This window comes from Euprymna scolopes, chromosome 17 (genome assembly GCF_053919585.1).
Source record: "Euprymna scolopes isolate OS-2025 chromosome 17, ASM5391958v1, whole genome shotgun sequence".
NCBI classification, from domain to species: Eukaryota; Metazoa; Mollusca; class Cephalopoda; order Sepiida; family Sepiolidae; genus Euprymna; species Euprymna scolopes.
The window spans coordinates 119,627,896-119,652,533 of record NC_136498.1 but is presented as its reverse complement, the minus strand read 5'-3'; the positions used below and the strand labels follow the sequence as shown (position 1 = coordinate 119,652,533).

Below are 24,638 nucleotides of genomic sequence, written 5' to 3'. Positions count from 1 at the left end.
TTTTTTCTTTAAATGACGTAAAGCTTGTGTTTCATTTCCTTTCGTAGCGTTGTACGGACCATCGGGTTCCTATTTACAATGCCTCCACACGATCCAGAATTAGACACCAAGGCCGTCTTTTAACGTGGAGAAAGGGAACAAAAATTTTAAAAAATTGTCTCAGTCGTGAAGGATTTCTCCTCCACTGAGAGAGAACAAAAAATTGAAGTGCACCATCTGAAGAACAGATACTACACTTTGATTTTGGCCCGAAGGATAGACCATCGAGTTATTCAAACAACTCCACTAACTTTACAACATAGATCGGGCCCTGTAACTGAAATGTATCTACACGGTGTCGCCCGGGAGTCCTTTTAATTTAATTTTTGTCCCCGCCTTTTTTTTTTTTTTCGTTGAACTGTACCGTTTTTAAACTGAATTTGAAAGTTAATTTAATTATCAATGTTTGGCTATTAAAATTTTGTACTTATGCAGAATATTGATCACACTAAAATAATAACGTTATTACTTAGAAACTCATTCTTAACTTGAGGAGGGAATCATCGATTTAGTCAAACTCCTAACTTAACAACAGGGATCGAACTTTACACTTCTTTTTATTTAATTAATACATATCTTCCTGCACTGACACATGCGTGCACGGCGTAATTTTTATAAATTTATAAAAATAACGATTACCGATTGGTTTTTAGAAAATTGAACACAAAAGCAAAGCAGATGATCTTTTAGTAAAGTTTTTTTTTTTACGTTCGTTCAAGAAATATGGCGGGAAAATATAGGAGTGTTTAAACAAAAACAAAAAACAAAAAACAAAACAAAAACAGTCATTTGTACTGTAAAGAAATGCTAGCGATTATACATATTAATTTATTCGAGCCATTGCTTGTTGTCTACGCCATGATACGTCATAGGAAGTAAACGGTGTTAGTCAATATAGCGACCCGGCCCGACTACGTTCCATGATATTTTGTGTGTTTCATTTCCATATTGTCACTATATATACTAAATAAGAATATTCGTAAACTGATTTTAATATCTCTCTCTCTCTCTCTCTCTCTCTCTCTCTCTCTCTCTATATATATATATATATATATATATATATATATATATATATATATAAGAGAAAAAAAGAAATGAAAACTGCAAATTAAAATTTACAATTAAATTTATTGTTTGACAGAATACACCAAAAACAATTTTCCAAAATCCTTATTCCGCGGAGTTTCAAAGAATGCCATTCTTGCTATCTTGAATAAGTCATATCCTTGTGTATACAGTTATAGTCAAAGGGCATTCACTCTTTTTTTTTCTTTTTCTTTTTTTTGGGGGCGATTACATTTGGTTTTCTTGGCTAAAAGAAAAGGGGTTGCTTGTGCATGTTTAATTTTCTTGTTATTAAATGCTATAATTGTCTGAGCTAAATTAGGCATTGTAGCGTACGATATCTTGATGGAGTTTTTATTAAGTAAAGTGCTGTATCTATGCGTGTACTTAAATGATTTTTCAATAATATTTAAAAACTCATTGAGGATATTAGTTTTTACATTAGAACTGAAAGGGGGATTGTAAACCAAATATTCTTTTTTTTTCTCCTCATTCTTTTTCTAAGGCTAAACTTATTTAGGTTAGATGGATGGTTGGTGCGATTGTGGATAGATGGCTTGAAGTTATTATTGCTATTACATTTAATCTGATGATTTCTTTTAGCTCGAGATATGTTATGCATAATTAATGAGGGTAAACGTCTAGTTTCTTGGTTCTTATGGTTGCATTTTATCTTCTCTGAATTCCTTAGGGGGTTGTAGAACATGGAGCTTTGATTGAAAGATTTTTTGTCGGCTGAGAGTTTAGAGATTCTAGTAGAGATTGATGGTATTATGGATTTATTAATTAATTTAGGGCGATTGGAAAACTTATGAGCATATAAAAGTGTAAGGTTCGGCTTAAGGTAAGGGCTGTAAATTTCAGAATTAAGGTTAAGTGAGATATCTAAGAAGTTAGCTGTTTTCTTATTAGGTTCAACTGTTATAGAGAGCCCAAAATTATTTAAAAAAAATGAAGTTTCTTGACAGTTTTATTATACTCCCTAGGTATATTATAGCTAGGTATTGTAGCGAGAAAGGCATCATCTCCTTGAATCTTTTTAAAATGTGTCCTAAGCTCCTTTAAAATGGAAAATCCCTACCAAATCATTCAACTAAGCAGACTCCGAAGGACCTATCAAGATATCAAAATTATTGGGGGTATCCTTCCTAGTCTAATTTTTATTGTCCAAATAAATGTGAGAACGTCTGGCCATGCAAAAATAAGGGCCTTATTTAAAAATATAGGGAAAAGAAATTGGTAGTAATTGTTTATGTCAAATTTATATATATAAACTTAGACTATGTTTATCCTTGAGGCTAGTAAACCAATAAATACCGAGTCAGAATTTTGCCAAAGCGGTAAACTTACTTTTCCATTAGAGAAAGGATCATTCCATCTAGAATTCTTTTGATCACTACACCAATATAAGAGCTAGAAGAGCAGATTAATCTAATAGTAGGGTTATTTTTTAAATTCGGTTTGTGGTCTTTGAGGGTAAATCTTGGGGTTTTTGGAGTTAATAATTCTGTAAATTTATGAATGTTCATCGATTATTAAAGTTTTTTGCATTAACATTAATCTTATCTAAATTGTTAGGAGGTACGACTTTACAAGCTTTGTTATAGAAGGGCCTTTATATATGTAGAGAGAGCAAAGTTGATACAGTGATTGCAGGTGATTAAACGACTTACTGACTAAATAGTTTTCTAATGAATAATAAAAACATAAAAAGTAAAGAAGTGTTTTTAGATAGTTTTAAAGGCTAAAAACTTCCAAGACCACACACACACACACACACACACACACACACACACACACACACACACACATATATATGTGTGTGTGTGTGTGTGTGTGTGTTTATTTACAGATACGATAATTGGATGGAGTCACCAAATTAGCTGACGCCATCTATTTCCTATCACGTGTCATGACATAGACACCAAACATTGACTTGAGTAGGTTAATATGCGTGATCGTCGAAATCTTGTATTTTTCGCTTGTTTCTCTTTGATACTCGGCTAAATTGCTCTATATAAAGTTATCTGTTTGTCCGTCTGTCTGTTTTGTTTATTGTTAAACTCCTAGGGTTCTGTATATGGACACCCGTAAAAAGGTAAACACATCGACCATGTTGACTCCATTTTCATTGACCACTACATCGAGATGTAAAGGAGGGCGCCACTCCTTTCTTTACATTACTCTAGATTCCCACCTTATCGTTTTGAATGTTTAGCAAGAAGGTATGAAGTACCATATTTAAAAAGTTTTTTCGTATGATTCAATCGAAGCGAACACGTTGACATTATGACAGATCGTTTTCTGGGTCTGCATTATCCAAATTATTTGGATAAGTATATTTCATTTTGATCAAACGATTATAACAAGATGAGGTTTGCGTTTGCATTTGAAAAGCCATAAAAGATAAATACAATGTTTTGTTTATTTATTTATTCGTCTTTTTTCTTCCTTTATTTATTTATTTACGTATTTATTTATTTATTCATCTATTTATCTATTTATGTATTTATCAATGTATTTATTCATTTATCAATTTATCTATTTATTTATTTTTGTCAAAACTTGAAAATTATGAAATCTAAAAAATAAAATGAAAAAAATAAATAAATAAGGAATAGAAACTGACATTAATAATGAGTTTAGTTTCTCGTTGCTTCCAGAGAAACGCCGGATGCGCCTATAGTGGTTTAAAGGCTCTAAATTTATCAATTCATCCCCCTTTTTCACCCAATCAAGGTCCTACCCTCAAAATTGAACGTTATGAAATGTAAAAAAAAAAAAAAAAAATGTAATATGGTGTTATAGGGTAAACACGTAAAGGGATATAGATATACTCATTTAATCCTGGACAACGCCGGGTGTTTCTATGTGTTGGATGAAATCGTTGGTCTTAAATTGGAATCTTTGAACCTCTCTTTTCTTTTAAAAACAAAAATAAATAAATAAAACAGAAAAAATGTGGGTTGTACTAAAAAAAAAAAATAATTCTTTACTCCAGAGAACGGAGTCCATTTATTTCATTTCGTATTCGTACAAAAGATTGTTTCTTTATATTTCTGCCTCCACGTGAAATCACGTAGAAAGCTGTTTTACCATTCCACGATGCTTTCCACAGTGGCGTTTATTCCGTATTTTGTACAACCTAACTCTAACCATGACCATTTACCTCAAACCGAAACATGTCTAGACAGGACTCAGAAAAGTAGATCAAGAATGTGTGCCCGCACTGGCGCACTCACTGCCCATGATTGGCAGGGCTTATTTATCTATTTATTAATTTATTTTGCAAAACTCATCTTTTTCAATTAGTGGCGGAGTTTTTCTACAAAAGACTTTTAAATTTTATTTCTTGTGCTGAAATGAAATTTTAGTGTACTTTAAAAAAATTTTGAAACAAAGAAAAAAAAACATGTTATGTTATGGGCAGTTATCGGATTGGATTGTTGCAATAATTAACAGATAAAGCGAGAGGTAGGGGGCATTTAGTACCCTCCCACTGCAAGAATTGTGATACCAAGGTCGGAAAATAGGATTGAGAAGTCGAGGAGGGGCGTTTTGACCTACAGTGCCTAGGCAGCCTCGTCGGCATTCTCTGGTAAGGGTGCCTCCGACGATTAGCAATATACTAACTCCTCAAAAAGAGAAGCCAAAGCCTGGGAGGGTGGACCTTCTAGAACTGCACAGAAACAGCATTACACCGCAATCGATAGGGACCAGGTCATTATAGGAATTCTCTAATCTCTGTTTATCTTGGGGTCTGAGGAGGCGAGAACTAGGTAGTCACGAGCTTTATTTATGAAACGCCATTACAGGGAAACCATTTAAAACTAAGGGCAATAACTTCTCTCAACTTCCGAGTTATACAAGGGACTTAACTACCACAACACTGGCTTCTATTCAGAAACGTTGGTAAGCCTTTCTGCACTCGCTGACCCGTGTACAAGGTACTTAAAAGATCACGTTTCATTTGATTTTAGGCGAATTTCAAAGTACGCATTATTTTCGAATGTTTACACGTTCATAAATAAACAAAAATGAGACCCTGTATTCTTTGCATTAGTATAAAACGCCCCTCCCCTTCGAAAAAAATATGTATGGCCACTGTTCGCATTCGTTATTTATTTTATTTATATATTTTCTAAAATCTATATATCTATGAAAGTGAGAATGTGTGTGCGTGTGTGTGTGTGTGTGTGTGTGTGTGTGTGTGTGTGTGTGTGTGTGTGAGGACACCTATATACTCAACGAACTTTTGAGCTACAAACTTGAAATTTAGTATATAGGATATTCGGACATGTGGGAAACTTTTAATCGGTTTTCATACGGAAAAAAAGAGCTGCTAAGGGGTCAAAATCGAAAAATTGGTACGTGGGGGAGTCAAGCTGGTCTAGTGGTTAACGTACTTCAGTCATCGACTTTAGGTTTTGGTTTCGATCTCAGCTCGAGTATTTTTTTTTATTTACTTACTTACAAGAAGTAAACTGTTTAGAAAAAAAAGCATAATACTCGAATGCACATGCACATGTCTCAGTTTCTTTCGTTTTTGTTTTTTGTTTTTTTTTGTTTTTGTTTTTTAGTTCATTTTTTAAAAGAATTTAACGTTGTTTAATATCGAGCAACGCCGGGTACATCTTCTAATACTCATATAAAATCATAAAATGACGTCATTAATTCAATGTTTAATGCATAAATCATTATTATCCTTCCTGATAAGCTAAATATTTAAAAAAAAAAAAATTTTTGAATAAAAAAATACCCATTGTTTACTTTATTTTTATTATAGATTGAAAGTTTTCTTTCCAAATTTAGTTCAGACGACGAGTTAAGTCTGAGATTGTACTTCTTTGCTTCCCCACGAGAGCAAATTAGACACAAGGTCGTTTTTAAATGGATTTTTTTATGTTGAATGATTTAGTTAATCCAAGGGTTGGATTATTCTCGTTCCTTCAGCCATTGCGAGATAGCAGTGATAAAGGCTTTAAAATTACTTTTGAATAACGAAGTGTCACGATAGAAAACACATGTCAGTCATATTTTAACCTATGGATAAAAGCGTTAAAGGTTTTTACAAGAGTTCTAGATTGAATTAAAGTCAAAAGGCAACAGGTCAAGTATTACGGTTCTGTGGCGTTCCGAAACCAAATAGCAATAGTAATTTTCTCACGCTCAATGTAATATCGGGTTCCAATAAAAACAAAAAAAAAAAATTCCCCGTCGAAATTTGACCTGAAACAAACAATTTATCTCAAAACTGAAGTATTATTATTATTATTATTATTATTATTATTATTATTAGTTGTTGTTGTTGTTGTTGTTGTTGTTTAATAACTAGCAGCGAGACCCGACGTTGCTCGGGATTGAATGAGATACTTTTTAAAACTATCGTACATGTCTCTGTTTTTTTTTTTTTTTTTTTACTGTTCCCTCCCCCTTACCTTCTTCGGTTTCACCATAATCATGTAACAGAGTATGGTGGCTGTATGCAAATGCCGAACCATGTGCGAAGTGACGTCACAATAGAGAAAGAGAAAAAAGACGATAAAAAAAGAACTTGCGCACCAACCGACGATGACGTTTGAGAGGATAGCGGTACGAGAAAAGGAGCACGATCACTTTTTATTCAGGAAATAAATGTTGTTGTGACAAAAAAAAAAAAAAATAAATAAATGAAAGAGTCAAGTTATTACTTGTTTTATGTTCCTTGCAGCGTACTCTCCTACTACGTGTTGGATTCCGGGTGTCTAGATGGTAACGGGTGTAACATTGCAGTCGGAATAAGCTGAACTTTTAGAAATCTTTCAGAATTTGTGGCATGATTTAAATGTCATTAAAATCAGATACACGTATTTAAAATGTCTATTGTCTGTTCATGTGTTAAGTTAACACTTGCTAGCTGGTGATCCTAATATATATATATATATATATATATATATATATATATATATATATATATATATATATATACATTCGCTGGATACATTCGCTGTCTTTTTTGACATGTTCATTTCTGACGCTTGGATTGTATCTTCTGTTTATATTTGTAATAATATATTTCATTACTGAATTGTATAATTGTTCATAAATTGGTTGACACGCAGATCTTTTTCTTTTTCTTTTTCTATATACTGTCAAATTCTTACTTTCTCTCTTTCTCTATTTAACTAGATCTCATCATTCTTTCCTTTCCCTTCTAGTCCTTATTCTCTTTATAATAACCATTTATATCTTTTTTCTTTTCTTCTCCATATTATATATATATATATATATATATATATATTTCTCTCTATTTTCTTTCTCAATTTCTTTCTCTATTCCTTTTTTTTCTCTTCTCAATCACTCTCTCTCCATTGTAATATTTTAACTTTATTTAAATTGCCCCTCCCTCTTTACATTTTATAATTAAAGTTCTGTGTTTTAAGTTTTTTAACTCCAACTTTTAAAGAGTTCCTACCTAAAATAAAAATCCATTATTCATTGAACTTTTGAATAGTCAAGTCGCTGCCTGATGATATCTGTTGTTTGATTGAAACAAGTGGCTATTTGTAGCAGCGGGATGTGAGCATGTTTATATAACAATAAACAAGTATATATATATATATATATATATATATATATATATATATATATATATATATGCGTATATCGTCATGTAATGATTAGATCACTCTGACTGACGTCTGTGTCTGTAGTAAATAATACTGTCAGCCCCTATAAACAACTTGTTTCTTATCGTTGAGCATTTTCAGTTGTAATAAAGTCGGTCAACTTAATGATTAAATCACTCTGACTGACGTTAAAAGAATTTAATAAGTATAAATGTTTAATTTCAACTGTATCTCTCGCGATTGATGGTACCCGTTCAGGTTTTTGCTAATAAAGCCAGACATGACTTCTGTTACCGGGGTCCATATCTCTGGACTGGCGTTAATCGTGACACCCTGCACTGATGATTCCTGAAAGGATGAAACACTAGTGCCTGTAGGTATTTAATAATTATTATAGTAAATAATAATAATAATAATAATAATAATAATATATATATATATATATATATATATATATATATATATATATATATATACTAATGGCCAGGCAAGGCCACAGAGGAGACAATCGTAGCAGCAAAATTGAGGCTACCTGCCATGACACTATAAATACAAATGCAGGCAAATTGTAATTTGAAAATGTTTTCCTTTTTTACCAATTGTCATAAAATTTTAACCATAAAATAATATTATAATCTTCAAAAAGCCTGCAAATTTTCATAGAACCAAAGATATGAGCATTTTAATATTCAATTTGGTTACGAATATATATATATATATATATATATATATATATATATATATATATAACAACAAACTAGCAGGACCCGTTAACCGACGTTGCTCGGTGTAAGCATTATAAATCCAGAACAGAATCGTTAACGGATCCCCCTCGAAAACAAATTAAACTACGGTTGTTGTAGGTTGCCATTGCCGTCCATGAAAATTAGCGGACACTAGTGGCCGTGGCCTAAATGAAATTATTTGGTTTCAACTGTCAGGCATTATTCGCAAAAGAGAAAAAATAAAAATAATAAGTATGTACAGTTTTTCACAGGAGAATCAAAATAAAAGAAATAAAATGTCGTTTGCAAGTTTTTTTTTTCTGGTGGTTACAACAGTCGATGAACAGAGTCTTCCTCAGTTTTTTTTTCAATAACGATTTTTGCTTCCAATCGGTCAATGAATGAGTGCTTATCAAACGGCAGGGTAAGGGGTGGTGGACAATTTCCCGAATCAACTCCCCCCCAGACTCTGCAAAATAGATGTTTTTTGCTCTGCACGGACTTACGTATGCCGGGTTGGGGTGGGTAGGAGCATGCCTGGTTGTCCCAGCTAACCAATCATCGTCCAGTCTGTCGCACCTTGATTCATCCTGATTGGATAATCAGCTACATCTCTCCCATATCCAAAACAGGTAATTTTCCACCAACAATGGTTCTCTCATTGATAATCTTCTCACGCACCCAGGAACCCGTACTGGCCCTCAGGGGTCAAGCTCGAGATTAAACATCCGCTAATGTCTCCAAATAATCACATTTACAGTTTATTGTTTCATAAATTCGATTTTGTTTTTTCCGTTACAAAGGAAATGTATTTTACATCAATGACCACGCCAACTGGCAGGGTTACTCGCTGCTTTTCCAAACCTGACATTAAAACAAAAAGCAATTTTCAACCATAATTCTAATTTAGCTCTCTGTTACCCCTCCTCTGGGGTAATCTCTTCTTACTGTGGCTGGTTTGATTACCTTAGCATTTGCCGTTAGTGAGTTTACGGCGCAAAAAATAGCAAACTAACTTTTCAAGCACAAACAAAACCAAAAAAATATATTTTCGCTAAAGCAAAGAAAAAAGTATTTTTAAAAATTCAGAATAAACCAGTTGCCAATAAAAAGAAATAAATAAAACCAGTAAAGTTTATGAATTTAATTGATGCCATAATGTATTGTTTTGAAGTGTTCGTTTAGAATGATATAATTTCGGAATAAGAGAATTAGTGCGCAACGAATCAGAGGAACCGGATTTTCCCGATGGAGACTTTATCATTATTTTTTTAAATTCTAATACAGGAAAGTTAATGCTATATCTGTGTTTATATGAGTCAGTTAAGGGCGGTATAAGCCTTGAATATGTGGAAAGTATAGACTTCCTTCCAGTGTTGACTGATGGTGGTGAGAGGACTAAATATTTAAAGAGAAAAATAGGAACTCTTTCCTCTAAAGATGTTGCTATTGTGATGGTGTTGCTCCTAGGATGCAATGTAGCACTTTATTATCACGACAATGTGTCTAAAATGGTCTTCGAAAGTTACATAAGATAGTGGTCAATAGCCTAGACGTATTGAATTTGTATGTGGCATCTGTTGTTGCAAATCTACGATACTTTGGTCCAGAGGGGAATTTCTGCAGTTATTATATAGGAGAGGAGATAAATGGGTGCTTCTTCGTTATTAGAGCAAATTTGGAAAATGGAAATATTGAATTTCACATCAAATCAATGGTATCTACTTAATTATTATGTCGTAATAATGAACATATCCAAAAAATTACAAAAAACGATGAAGTAGAAAATTAATTATTAATTAAAAGAGTTTTCGAAGACAATTAGCGAAAATTGGATGTTGCTTTAAAAAAGAAAGAAAGAAAAAAACTGGGGGTTGAATTGTTAGGTAATGATTTTCTGAAAACTTAAAAATCGTAGGCCAATTTAGCAAAACTCAATTTTTACAAATTGTCTTCAAAAACTGTTTTCATTAATAGTTATTTTTTACCTTATTCTTTTGTTTTGTTTTTTTTTAAATTTTTTGATATATTCATTACTGTGACATGACAATTAAGCAGACACCATTGGTTTTATTTGGAATTCAATATTTCGAAATTTCGCTTTTATGAAAAATGTTTATAAATGTTACTAAAGGCAAGATTCAATAACATAAGTTATTCTTGTGCCTTCCTGGGTAAGAGTAAAAAAGCTCGAAAATAGAAAATTAAACAAAATACTTATAGAAATGCCACGGTAACATTTATTGCGTTTCTACCAGTATTTTTTTTTATTTATTTTTATTTTTGAGCGATTACTGAAACTTCAAATATGTCGGCAATTTTATGTCGGCCATTTTTTATTCTCACGTAACACTCAGCAGTGCTTGTTTTTTTTTAACCGAATAAACGCTTTAAAATAAATAAAAACCCTAAAAACTTATCCAGTTCGGTAAAGGAAGTAACGTACATATCTTGCCTTTGGTAAAATTTATTTGTTATATACTTTTTTAACCACTTTTTCGTTTTGTTGTCTAAAGTAAAAATTGACCGGAACTTATTAATTCGGTTTTACATAATTCAGAATACGAAAAGTGAGTGCACACACATGTGACTGTTGGTTTCCGCTCTGAGGTTTAAGCACGTGTTCTCTTGAAGCCGATGTTATTTTAAACCGAAACGACCCAGCAACAATCAACCCCCCCACCCCCCACCATCACCACAACCATCACCCACCGGCACCCAAACAACAAGCTTCTGAGATCTTTGCTCTTCCGGTAGATTTGTACTGATTTAATTATGGATTTTCACCTTTCACCTTTCATAAAATACACTTGAATCAGATGCAACTTTTAAAAGACATTTTCTCACGGCCTCCATTTCTGTATATTATAATATATATTATAATATACATACATACATACATACATACATAAATACATATATATATATATATATATATATATATATATATATATATATAAAATATATTTTAGTCATCGACATACAGACCTGTTTCGTTGTTTCACAACTCATCAGTGCCGCTAGACTAACACCTCTCCCAAGCCGAGGATCGAACCTAGAACCGTCGTGATGACAGTCGGCAGTCCTACCCCCTGACTACGGAATCGGTGGCCGAAATTAAACTGTCGGAATACGTATTTTAAATAAACATCCGTCCGCTACTCGTAGAGGGCTCAAACGTTTTGTTTGTAAACAAATTGCGAGCTTCGCATTATTTCAGCTAAATTAAGTAGCGAGTAAGATAATTTACGAGAGTGCTCTACCAAAGAGGGGAGCTTTATAAAATATATTTTAGTCATCGACATACAGACCTGTTTCGTTGTTTCACAACTCATCAGTGCCGCTAGACTAACGCCTCTCCCAAGCCGAGGATCGAACCTAGAACCGTCGTGATGACAGTCGGCAGTCCTACCCCCTGACTACGGAATCGGTGGCCGAAATTAAACTGTCGGAATGCGTATTTTAAATAAACATCCGTCCGCTACTCGTAGAGGGCTCAAACGTTTTTGTTTGTAAACAAATTGCGAGCTTTATATATATATATATATATATATATATATATATACTAGCAGGCCGTCCAGCGTTGCTCTGTCATAAGATAAACATGATATTTTAATTCGTGCAGATTGCATATTTATTATTATAAAGATAATTCTCTATCGATTATTATATTGAACCTAACATAAAGTCGTGAGATCAAAACTAAAAATACAGGGGGCCCAAAAAGTCATTGAACGGTTTGGAACTTAAATAGATTCTTTTTTTTTTTTTTTCATGATATCTTTCTGTAATTTTAACACAATCTGACTAAGACATTAAGAAATTTGTTTGATAAAAAATGCAAAATTCAAACAATCTTTATTTATGAAAAATAATGTCTTTTAAATGTTATCCATTTTCAGCTTCGAATATTTGTGTTCTTTCGAAAACGTTATCCATTATTCAGATTGCAGAATCTCTGAATTGCGATTTAACTTCCTTATTTCGTCCCTGATGTTTTCCTTCAATTCTTGCAGGGTTTGGGATTTGAAGTTTCGAGGTCCGCCAGCTTCACGGAACAAAATAAGGGAGTTAAATCGCAGTCCATACACTTTGATTGCTTATATATTGTTACCGTGAACTTTGATTGCTTATATATATAACAATGTTGTATTTAACCGATGTCTAAAATGCTCGGTGATGTAGTTAAAACGCGAACCTAGACACGTAGCAAGCCAAGGACCGGTACTAATCTGTAGACACAACAAACGTAATCGACAGCCAGTTGTGATCTTCACCGACTAGATACTGACTGACAAAACAGATCAAAATCAAAACGAGAACAAATTTCTTTTATGATTTTTTTTTTTTTTTTCGTAAAACATTGTAGGTTCATCTGCCTGTTATGGTCCACTAGGATGTTTTAGTACTGATGGTTTCTTCAGTCTTCGCCGACCGATCAATGTGTTGCCAGCGTCACGTGAATCGGTCAACACGCAATTCCGTTTGTACACCCGAAAGAATCCCCAGGAGGACCATGTGGTCCGTGTCGATTACCCAGTCACCTATGACCTTTCGAACTTTGAACCAAAAAATCCGACAAAATTTATCATCCATGGCTTTACAGACAATGGATTTAAACCTTGGATAATTGTAAGTAGAAATTTGTTTTCCTTTCTTTTTTTTTTTTCTTTTTTTTGTATTGTTTTCTTCCTCCTCTATACCACTATCAGCCGGTCACTAAGGTGTATGCCCGACAGACGTGTTATATTAAATGTCTTAAAGTGGTCTCGGGAAGACGTAAAGATGGGCCAGTCATTTGGGTCCTTGTATCAAGAAAATCATATCTGAGATGTTGAATGTGCTGTGTGGCTTCTTCTTCTCCCAGGAAACGTCTTGACCTCTTCACCCTTGGTGGCGTTCTGGCTGGAATTTTCTTTCTCCAATTTCCGGACCGCTTTGTTGTTTCAATGAAGGTATTCATGAAGGCATTTGTGGCAGACACAAAAAAAAAAAAAACGACACGTGACACAATTGTAATATATATAAAGCATAACTATTTTATTTTACAAAATATATATTACAAAAACTTTTACAATTAAAAACTGGACAATAGGCTTTTCAAAGCTAACTAACCTAACGAGTATTGAGGGAGGGGGTGCCCCCCCCCCACATTTAGGAGAGACAGAAAATGCGTCTTTACTTCATGGTGGTCGTGCAGGAAAGAGACAGAAAGATAGCAAGGGAATTATGGGAAAGGATTTCTTTGTATCTCTACGCTCATGGCCAAATTACCACTCAGCAATGCTGTAGAGCGTGTTAGAAACAGCTAGAAACATGAAGATCATCAACTCCGCCATGACTGATGAGCATCTGGAGGTCAGCTTGAAGCTGGTTATTAGCAGCTACTCTCTGCACTACGCATCCCTGACTAATTCCATCTAATGCAAGTCACCAGTTTAAGGTAATGACAAAAAATCTACAGAGCTGCACTGTGCAATACGGGCTGATGCAATAATGCAACGTACACATGTATATACGGTACATATAAAAATAATTTACTATATATTTATAAATAATGTGTTTTGCATTTTTAGTAGTTGGTAGATCATTTAAACTTAATCATGTCATAAGTAGTTCTCACGTTTAAAATAGGTGTGCCCCCCCCCCGTTTTACAGTTTATCAACCATTTTTGGATCATGTAATGCCAAAACTGATCATTTTGGGAAAAAAAGATTTTATGCTTCGAGTTCTTATTCATAGTGTTTGGTTTGGTTGTTTTGTAGAGGAAAAATGTTGCTTATGTTTTTGTCTGTAGAACCTGATTGAGTTTAGCAAACGGGGGGAAAAAATAATAACATCGATGTTTGATGCATTTTTGATCAGGAAGCCAGTATCTTCAGACAGCCTGATCTGGTTGTACTAAATGCCATTACAGGTATTACCACTTCAGGTCAAAGTGTAGCCTGGGAGCAGTAGCTGATAGTACCAGATGCCTATACAGGTGTTTCCACTCCGGATTAAAGTGGACCTGGGAGCAATGGTAACTAAGGAACAACTCCACATTCTCCACAGCTTCCAAATGTGGCCTCGCTGCCTGATGTGTTTTAAGGTCATACCCAGGACTCCAATTTAATTTTTCTTTCGAAATATGTATGCATCTCTGTTAAAGGTTCTATAAAAAGTTTGCATAAACTCTAAAGCCAATTCCTATGATTTGCAACAAAGGATTGTCAAATGAAAGAAAAGTGTAACTGTGCTCGATCCACTTTTTTGCCATCTTCAATCTCGGCTGTGATCCAGACTTGAAGTCAAATACTAAAATCTTTGCATCTATTAACTCTTGTCTGCACCATTTTACTGTATGGCAAGCGAGCTACAAAATCGTGTGGTGTTCAATCACTATTGTTTATGTTGCATCCTTCGTGTTCGCTGACAACAGTTCATCTCAAATGCTACTGTTCGTTCTTACTGCAACGTATCCTCTCTACAACAAGCTCTCCTTACAAGACGTCTTTGCTGTTTCGGTCACATTCTTTGTCATCATCCAGATGATTTCATCCACAAAGCCATCAATCCAGTCCCTCATCAGTTTGAAAAAACTATGTGGAGGCCAGCTGAAAAACGTGGTTCAAGACGGTGACACAGGATGCTGAACGTGATCTTGAGTCCTCGTCTATGGAACCGAGATTGGTTCATGCTTGAATCTATTTCTATAGTACCGTAGTGCCTGGCCAGCATTCGTTCAGGAAGCAGTAAATTCTCTGGATGGAGCCAGCTCAACTGGGCTGAGGTGAATTCTGGAAGCAAGACAAGAATAAGAAATGGAAAAAAAAAATGTCATAGTGTAGGACAATGCTTATCGTTATGAGTATGTAAACGTTATACGCTGGTACATCTTCGGTTGTAACCCAGGTTTCGTTAACGCTGTTGAATTCAGGTGTTCATAGAAAATATTGTTGGCGCTGGCTTGTTTTTAAAAGGTTTTATTTAAACAGAAAAAAGACAGAATATTTAAATGAGTGTGTACGAGAGAGAGAGAGAGAGAGAGAGAGAGAGAGAGAGAGAGAGAGAGAGAGTGAGAGAGTGTGTGCGTGCGTGCGTGTGTGGTCTCCGTGAGAGGAAAGAAAGCGTTATCCGTCTGTAAGTGCACCAGTTGGTCAGTCAAACTTCAATTTGAAATAATATTTCCAGAGCGAAATGCATTCATCTCATGTACGATGCATCTAAATAAATCTATAGATTGCTGTTTGGTTTTATTTCTGTTACAATTTCCATGTTTTTTTGTTTTTTGAGGGGGGGGGGTTACCATGTAACCACCGCTTATTAAGGCCCGGAGGCCACTAAAGGATAAGGGTTAATGGGTAACATGATAATCAGTAACGGTGGAAACTGGGTTAGTTCATTTATTTTAGAACTTGTTTACATTGGATTTGAAAAAACAACCATGTTACAGTAAGCTGGGAAACAGCTCTGCCGGATTGTGTTCCACAGACGAGCAGTTCTAGGAAAGAAACTCTGCTTATGGAATTTTCGCTTAGTTTTAGGCACAGATAGAAAGTGAGGGAAATTACTAATATTTGCTGCAGCTAGACGAGTGTTTGCGGTGAATGCTTTAAAGGGGGGAACCATAGAGTGAAGCTCAGTCGAGCATTTGCCATGAAAATAATGATAGAGCAGAGACACACTCATAAGGTCTCTTCTATGATAAAAAGGTAGACAGGAAAAGGAAAGGACAGCACCTACTATATTTTGAAGTCGGTTTTGTACTTTGTCCAGGCAGAGAAGGATGCTCTGAGCAGCTCTTTTTTTTTTAGATATGGCAGCATTACTCCATGTTAGGACGTATTTAGCACTTAGGTTACAGTAGAAGATTGTATTGGGAGTGAGATACCTTATGGAGCAGTAGAATGATCCAACCATTTTTCTGGCATCCTTGATTTAATGTGTGTTTTGTTTCAGATCAGGAATCCAGAGTTTGTTAAAGCATAGTGCCTCTCAAAACGGAAGCCATTCAGTTCAATTGGAGCTAGTTGGAGGTCAGACCATTCGTGATGGAAAGAGAAAAGCTTGGTTTTAGATGCATTAAAATTAACCAGCCACCATTTCCCTGATTATACCACGGTTGGTTAGCATTTGTAGTTAATCTTGGTTGGTTTCCGCATTCAAGGATTTTCCATAAGATTTCAGCTGTTTTCATCATTGCCGTTCATTGCATGGTTTAAGTTTTCCTTTGATTCTAATTTCTCCTAGTTCTTTTTTCCAACTTTTTCAGGACTGTTCCTAGTGCTCCTACAATTATTGGTATTATATAAACTTTTTCCTATGTTCTCGATTCCTTTCGATTCTCTAGCAAGTTCTGTATATTTGCTTTCTTTTTGTCTCCTTGATCATGTGGACCGGCCAAATTCGGTAGTTTTTTTTACTTCTTGTTAACTATTGACATCTGTTACGTTTGCTTGAATGAGTTTGTACCTGTAATGTCCCAGAAATTTTGTCATTTTCGTTTTCAAGTAATGGTTTGTCATAAAAAAAAAAAATGTAAAAATTTTCTGCATGTTCAAAATGCAGTCGTTTCTCTGTTAAAGCTTTCTTTTTTCATAGAGTGACACACTGACTAACAGGGAGAATGCCTTAGGAAAATAAGTAAAAACATTAAAAGAAAAAAACAAAACAAGAGGGAGAGGTAAGAAGTGGAAAAATAAAACTTAAGAGGCCTCCAGAGCCCTATTGAAAGCGTCAAATAAAATTAAGGATGTCTCCAAAGCACTACTAAAACTATGTCCCCCCCGCCTTTTTCTTTCTAGAGAAATGACAATATTTAAGAAACAATAAATTAAATCTGGAATTAGCGTCTTTCAATTAAAAAAAAACAAAAACAAAAAAAAAAACCTGTTGTATTAATATATGATAACATTAAAAATCGTGTTTAATTTTTGATAACATTAAATGATACAGAGGGTCATTTGACTCCCAAAGAATTAATCCTTGTTTTCTAAATTTTAAATATTATTTTTCAGGGATTATGTTGATTAAAAAAAAAAATACCAACTTTGTAGAGGGTTGTTGTGTATTTTTTTAGTTTTAGCTGGACATACAGACAACCTCCATTTATATAATAGATTATTCATCCTTTCTCCCACACTTAAAAAACACTCAGCTGAAAAACGTGCACAGGGTGACAAGATGGCGGTAGTACTAAAGTTTTAGTAATATAAAAATTTCTTTTTTTTTTTTCAGCAAATGAAAGATGAATTTTTAAAATATGGCGATCTGAATGTCTTTGTCGTGGACTGGGGTAGTGGATCCCGACCCCCGTATGTGCAAGCTACTGCGAACACACGTCTTGTTGGTGCAGAAATCGCTTACATGATAAAGTTTTTGCAGGTAAGTTCAGGATTTCTCAAACGGGTCTTTGTAGAACCCATTGTTACATATAAAAGACTCTATGTCAACAGTGATTAAGTCAGCTAGTATAAAATTTTGACATGGGCACACTGAGTATATGTCATGCTGGCCCAAATCTGCAAAACAGAATCATTCCCAGGTGTGAATCAAGGGTGGGTGACATATGAGTTATTTTGTTCCGCAGATGTGGAGGTTAGGGTTAGGGTTGGAAAAATGTAGTTTCGTTTGGGTTTAAGTACACAGGAATAACGGAAAGTGGTTTGCAGTGTAGATAAACGAGTTCTTGCTGTGAATGTTTTATAGGGGGGAATGAGAGACTGGAGTTCAGTCGGGCCCCTGTTGCATACAAGGGACCCTATATCAATAGCGATTAAGTCAGACAGTATGCATTTAGCATAGGCACATTAAGTACATGTGATGTTTCAAATCTGTTGAAGAGAATAATTCGCGAGGGGGGTCAATCATAGATAGATGACGTAAAGTTGAAGCGAGGGTCAGCAGGTCAAATGATGCAGACCCAACAAGACAGGAGATGAAGTGATTGGTGACATCACTCTTTTGGAGTTAAGAGAAAATATATATAGAATTTGATGAAAACGATTGTTCAAAAGGGGGGGCGGTAATTTCCGTATTGATTTAAACAAGATGGCGGTAATTTTTCACCTGCTAACACGATTAAAGTTGTTTTGTTTAATAATGCAGCAATATTCAGGTAATTTCGACTGCATAATTTGGAAGCTACTATTGTAACTTATTAGAATTGACAAAAAAAAAAAAAAAATCAGTCGAAACCATTGTTTTTTTTATCTGGAAACTCTATTTGTCGACTACAAAATCTCGTCCCAATTCTGTAGAAGCGCCCACATTTTTTATACACGAAACACATTTTAATTATTGAGATTACTATTTGTATCGTGGTTATTATATCCACCATGTTTCAGCCGATGTAATCTCTGGCCTGCTTTAGATGTATCTTGTCGAACTTGAAAATCTTCGTGTCGAACATGAACATATGGGCTAACAATATGACAGCGTTAGTTAACACAAAGTTCTAAGTGACAGTATTCTAGAGGTAAAAGTTACGTTTTTATTTTTTGCTTGTGTACTCTACGTTCCATTCAAAGATAAATCTCATATTATTTTCAGTTTCCTTTTCATCAGCAGCAGTCAGGCATAAGGCATCCAGCTCTGGACGCTCTCTTCAGTGCTTGCAAATTTATACTTTAACTTTTGAGCTTGTTTTTGTTCATACAATTCATTGTATTCTTCAGAAAAAAGGACTCAAAACAAAGGATGTACATTTAATTGGCCACAGTCTCGGTTCTCATACAGCAGGATATGCAGGGAGAGCCACCAAGAATCTCGGTCGGATCACTGGTAAATAATACAAAATATTTAACAGCATTTCATTTGCATGCTAGCATTGTATTAATAGTGCGTTTTCTTTTTCTATTTTTACTAATGAGTCAGAAATTATCAAGGCCAAAAGCCACTCAAATATAAGAGTTAGATGAAGAATATTATAAGAGTATTAAAAATAATGGAATGAACTAAGTTTGATTATTTATGAGGAACTAGCATGGGTGCCCGGCATTGCCCGGATGTTTGGAAATGTGTGTTGGGCAAAAAAAAAAAAATAAAAAAATAGGTGGTAGTAGGAAGGCAGGATCGAACCTGTACTACGATGGAGGAAAAGAATGAGCAAAAAAAAAAAAAAGTGACGTCTTTGCTGTTGCGTCTATCGCCAAACCGGAAGTGATGAGGGTTTAAATTAAGGCTAGTCAATCAAAAAGAGGGAATGACTTTCGAAAATATTGGTGAAAAATGCGACCCCACCTTGTAGAAAAGTGCCCAGTTGAGGGTGAAGAAATTAATGTTTTTAGCCAATTTTTCAATATTTGTCGTCTGAAGGGTCGAGCTTCAAAACTATACCAATCTTGTGAAAATCCGTCGCCTCTGTTGAAAGTTTTAGGCAGACATGCATACATACATACATACATTTAAATAGACATGTGAGATTTATATTATAGATGATTTAGGACAAATATTTGTCGACACTGCATTTGAAGACAACCATGCTGTAGTCTGCAGGAAACACATCCCATGGTAATGTATTCCAAAGATAGGAATTCTTCAAAAGAAACTCTTTTCGTGGAAATTCTGCCTCAGGCTAGGCATATGAAGGAAGAAAGGAGAGTTCTTTTCAGTTCTGGTCGGAAGATGAGTTTTTGCTGTGAATATTTTAGAAGGAGGAACCAGTGATTGAGGTTCAGTTGATAATAACGATAGAGCAGGCAAAGACTAGCAATGTCTCTTAGGTGAGAAATGGGCCGCAGAGAACAAAGGAGATAAAATACCATCCCACTAGATTTCAAAGTCGGTTTTGTACTCTATCAAGACAAAAAAATGTTATCTGAGCGGCTCTTTTCTATCTTCGATGTGTCTGGCACTTATATAGGTAGAAGGTTGCATCAATAGTTGGATACTTTATGGAGCAATAGAGTGATCCAAACATTTTTCTAGCAACCTTAAATATCAGATGCAATTTTATGCTGTGTTTAGTTGCGAAGGTAAGAAAGGTCATTACAAGGAAATATAATCACGAACGAATGAATCGTAATAAAAAAAGAATAATAGAAAAAAAACAGGACATAAACAATATAAGTATGAAAAAACAAAGGCAGACATGATGAAATGTGGAAGGGGAGGGGAGGGTTGGACGTCATTTTTGAAAAACAAAATTTAATTCGTTATGAAAATAAACTGATAGAGCTCCCGCCAACCGTCAGCACCAGGACCCTCATCTCATCCCACGTATCACAGCGTGCTTTGCACACAAAAGTTTGTGTGCACCCGGTGCCTACGAACCCAAAGCGCTCACACCCATTGACGCGCATGCTCATCACCAGTAGCACCTTGTTTAGTGGCAATCTGGGGAGAAGACTGGTGCTTACTCCCCTTGCCTGTTTCCCGGACAATTTCTCGCTATGTGGCCCAACTTGTTTCACCCGTAACACATGCGTCTTCATATCCTTTGGTCAGGTGCATCCTTCACACCGCTTCGGCAGTCTCTGGAAAAATGGTTTGGCCAGCCACATTTACAATATCTTCTATTGGCAGTGCGGGTACTTCCGCGGCTGCTGAAACCAGATCTGCATTGTCTTTTAGAATATTCCGAGCTCTGGCCAGCAACTCGTCTAGCCCCAGCTGGCGTTGTCTGGGAGTCCGGCCAGAAAGGTGCATCCTAATATTGGGTCACTCGATCCACCAAACAGCACAGCCAGCTTCCTTAAATCAGTCAGGTACACATCCACTGTTTCATTTGGCCCAAGCCACTGTTTGGTGAACTGCCTCCAGGCAACAAAGGGGTCCGTAGCAAAGGCTGCCTAACCTCCTCTAGGCCAGGTTCATCTCCGAGCTGATGATAGACGGTATGCGCTCCTTTGGTGAGCCTCAGCAGGATTCTTAGTACTGGATCCCTTATTTGGCATAGCCTGCAGATAGGCTCGGCCTTTTCCTGCCACTCGCTGGCGGAGGAGCTGTTGAACTCTGGAATCAGTTTTAGGTCAAACCTGTCCATAACGTAACAAGGATGGAATACTGTTGCCATATCTGAACAGGAGCTGCTAAAAACAGCTTATCCTGCCTTGACAGAGTACAAAATAGACTTCGTGGCTTAGTGGGGGATGCCCTTTTCTCTACCCTGCAACCTCTCTCCCACAGAAGAGACGTTGCGAGCCTATCCTTGTTTTATCGTTATTTCCATGGCAGGTGCTCGTCTGAACTCCAATCTCTGGTCCCCCCTCGACAATCTTTCACGAAAAACACCCGTCTAGCTGAATCCACTGTCAAAAATTTCCCCCACTCTTTATCTGTGCCTAAATCAAAACGCGGATTCCATGAACAAAGCTTCTTTCTTAGAACTGCACGCCTGTGGAACTCTGTTCCGTCTGCCTGCTTCCCACCGGACTACAACTTGGATGTCTTCAAGTCCAATGTTAACAAATTCCTAATGAACCGCCCCCTTAAGTAAACACTTCATCAAATCTCCACACTAACGTAATGTACTTGCAATAACCCTTATCCCTGAGTGGCTTCCGGGCCTTGATAAGTGGTGATCGCAAAAGTCTGAGTCGCACAACGATGTTCACTCTACACAGGTCTGAGCACTTCTTTCTTAGAACTGCCCACCTATGGAACACTGTTCTGCTGGCTTGCTTCTTGACCGACTACAATATCACTGTCTTCAAGTCCAATGTAAACAAGGTTGGAAAAGTCTGACGATGTCCACTCTTCACAGGTCTGAACACTTCCGCCCACTCCCCCCAGCAACCTGCTTTTATGGTGCCCAGGCGCATCTCAAAATCATGTGTGAGGCATGATTTTTCGAGAACTGTTCAAGACTCTGAGCATTAAAAGACCACAGTCACCATCTTGGATTTTTTCGTTTTTCCTTCTCAGCCAAGATAGACGCGTGCACGTTTTTGCGGTAAGCCTTCTCTATTTTCGCCACAGTGTCAAACTATAAATATACAATAAATAAATAAATGTTGACAATAAAAGTTATTTTTTTATCCACCTGCCTCAGTTTTTTTTGTGCGTTTAAATAGTTTTAAATGCTCTTTTTTAATCTCAAATATTCGATTTTATGAGCTAGTTAACGTTCAATATGGCAGCAAGTTTGTTTTGCATGAAGCAGACTGTAGGCCACCATCTTGTTTGCAAAACCACTCATAAAAAACGAATCTACCAAACATTCATTTATTGCATCTTTGGTTCTTTTCTCTTGGTTATTTGTTGACTTCTTTGCTAAATCCCAAAACTAAGTACAGGTTGACCTAAAATAAAAATGCCATCAGTGGAATCGTTAATAAAATTCACAATTTTTTCTTTAATCCAACCATATTTCGTATAAATAGACTTCAATTTATGCTTGACTTGTTCACCAAGTTTTAATAAATGCTCAACAGTCTTTGCTTTATCGTCATTGAATTATATGAGGTGACTTTAGTGATTTTCTCATGAGTAGGTGTGATCTTGAGTAAGCTTTATGCTCGCAAGATTTTAACCCTCTAGAGAGCCAGCTTTCTAGACAAAACGCTCTAGAAATGGAGGTGTCGAATGATATAACATAGAGATTACAGCACATGATCAGGGACAGGACAGAGTTTTTAGTAAGGTGGAGTCAGGAAGCGAGAGAGGTGACATACTTCTGACAATATAGAGAGAATCTAAGTGAATGTTACCTCGAGACTCTGCTCGTACGTCAACAATTTTAAGACTCATTTAGAAAAACAAGCTAAAAAGTAATTAGAATTAGATATCAATCTCTCCTACCATGAACAAATTGTTTCTAAATAAAACCTTTGAACGTCGACAAGTCTCCATTGTGTTTTGATGCAAGAGTAGATTCGTCTTGAATTAAACAGAAGATCAACGACCGCAAGGGGATCAATGGCCAAGTGTGGAAAAAGCAACAATAAGAGAAGAGTCGGGAAGCATGTAAAAATATAGAGAGAATCTAAGTGAATGTCACCATGATATCTGCATGTCTCAATCGCCAAGTAGAAGAACAAGTAAGAAGGAATTAATTTTAACTTAGGTAGTCTCTCCCCCTCGTGAACAAACTTTCTCTCTCCAATAAAACCTTTAAAACCTCCTCAATTTTCCATGCATGAGTAGATTCGTCTTAAGTTAAACAGATGATCAATGACCACAAGAAGTCACGAGCCACGCATGGAAAAGCAACAATTGGAGAAGTAAGACTAGCGACCGCGCATGTATGTAAAAAATTTTGTTTTGTTGATTTGTCTCTTGATTGCTCACAGACAAAAACGCACATGTGCACTCAGTGCATTTGTTGGAGGCAACATGCATGAACTGCTTGTTTGGAACTACGCATGCGCAAATATACATTTACAGGTTCAAGTGTGTTCATTGTAAAGTTTTAATATGCATATACCTTTAGATTAGATGGTAGCGAATTCTTCTAGAAAACTAAGTGTTTTAGTTTCGATTCTAGCTGAGGTACCCAAATCATATTATTTTTAAAACTTTTGAAATCACTACTATATGATGATTAATACGAAAATTGTCCTATAATAACACTTACGAAATCTGTATAAATTAAAATATCTTACTTAAGCGTATTTTATGACCGGGCAACGCCAGGCAGTGGGTACAATATAATAATCAATAGAGAATTGATGATCCAGTAAATGTTACTTCCCCCGACAAAACCCTCATCAGAAATTTATCAGATTTGGTTTAATGTCCATTTTACATGCTGGCATATCTTGCCCAATCCACTAGTTATTTTAAATCCTCATCACCCAACCAGTATCTTTAACCCTTGTCCTCGAGTGGCATCCAGGCTTGATAAACAGTGACTCATTAATATTTTTTAAAACTCACTCAGTTTTCAGCGAATATGTGTTTTATTGTTTACTTCTTCCCATTGTAGGTCTTGATCCAGCTGGACCTTATTTTGAGTATACTTCTCCACGAGTTCAGCTCGATCCAACTGATGCAACTTTCGTCGATAATATCCACACTGATGCCCGGAACATTTTACGATTTGGTAAGTCCAGGGGTGTACTCTTCTCGCATGATATGGAAATGGGCTCGTAAAAAGAAAAGACATTATATACGGTATAATCAAGTTGACACATAGGTTCTCGTTAGATCAACAAGGTTAAGCAATGATGAGCCTGGTCAGTACCAGATGGGTGGCCACGCACTGTATGTGCTCTCCGCTTATCTCAGCATTGTTTCCAGTTGTTCTGAATTTTTACTTGCCACTAACCGAATCTG

At 35.8% G+C, this 24,638-nt stretch overlaps 1 protein-coding gene across 2 annotated transcripts in view; it reads left to right on the top strand.

The window, feature by feature from the left end:
- LOC145296931 (pancreatic triacylglycerol lipase-like) overlaps nucleotides 1–24,638 on the top strand; it is a 62,293-nt gene that overhangs the window by 1,727 nt on the left and 35,928 nt on the right. For both annotated transcript variants that reach the window (XM_080143134.1, XM_080143133.1), the window contains exons 2-5: nucleotides 12,807–13,069; nucleotides 17,658–17,804; nucleotides 19,097–19,202; nucleotides 24,289–24,405. In XM_080143134.1, the coding sequence (XP_079999260.1) occupies nucleotides 12,807–13,069; nucleotides 17,658–17,804; nucleotides 19,097–19,202; nucleotides 24,289–24,405 (633 nt within the window). The remainder of the gene's footprint in view (nucleotides 1–12,806; nucleotides 13,070–17,657; nucleotides 17,805–19,096; nucleotides 19,203–24,288; nucleotides 24,406–24,638) is intronic.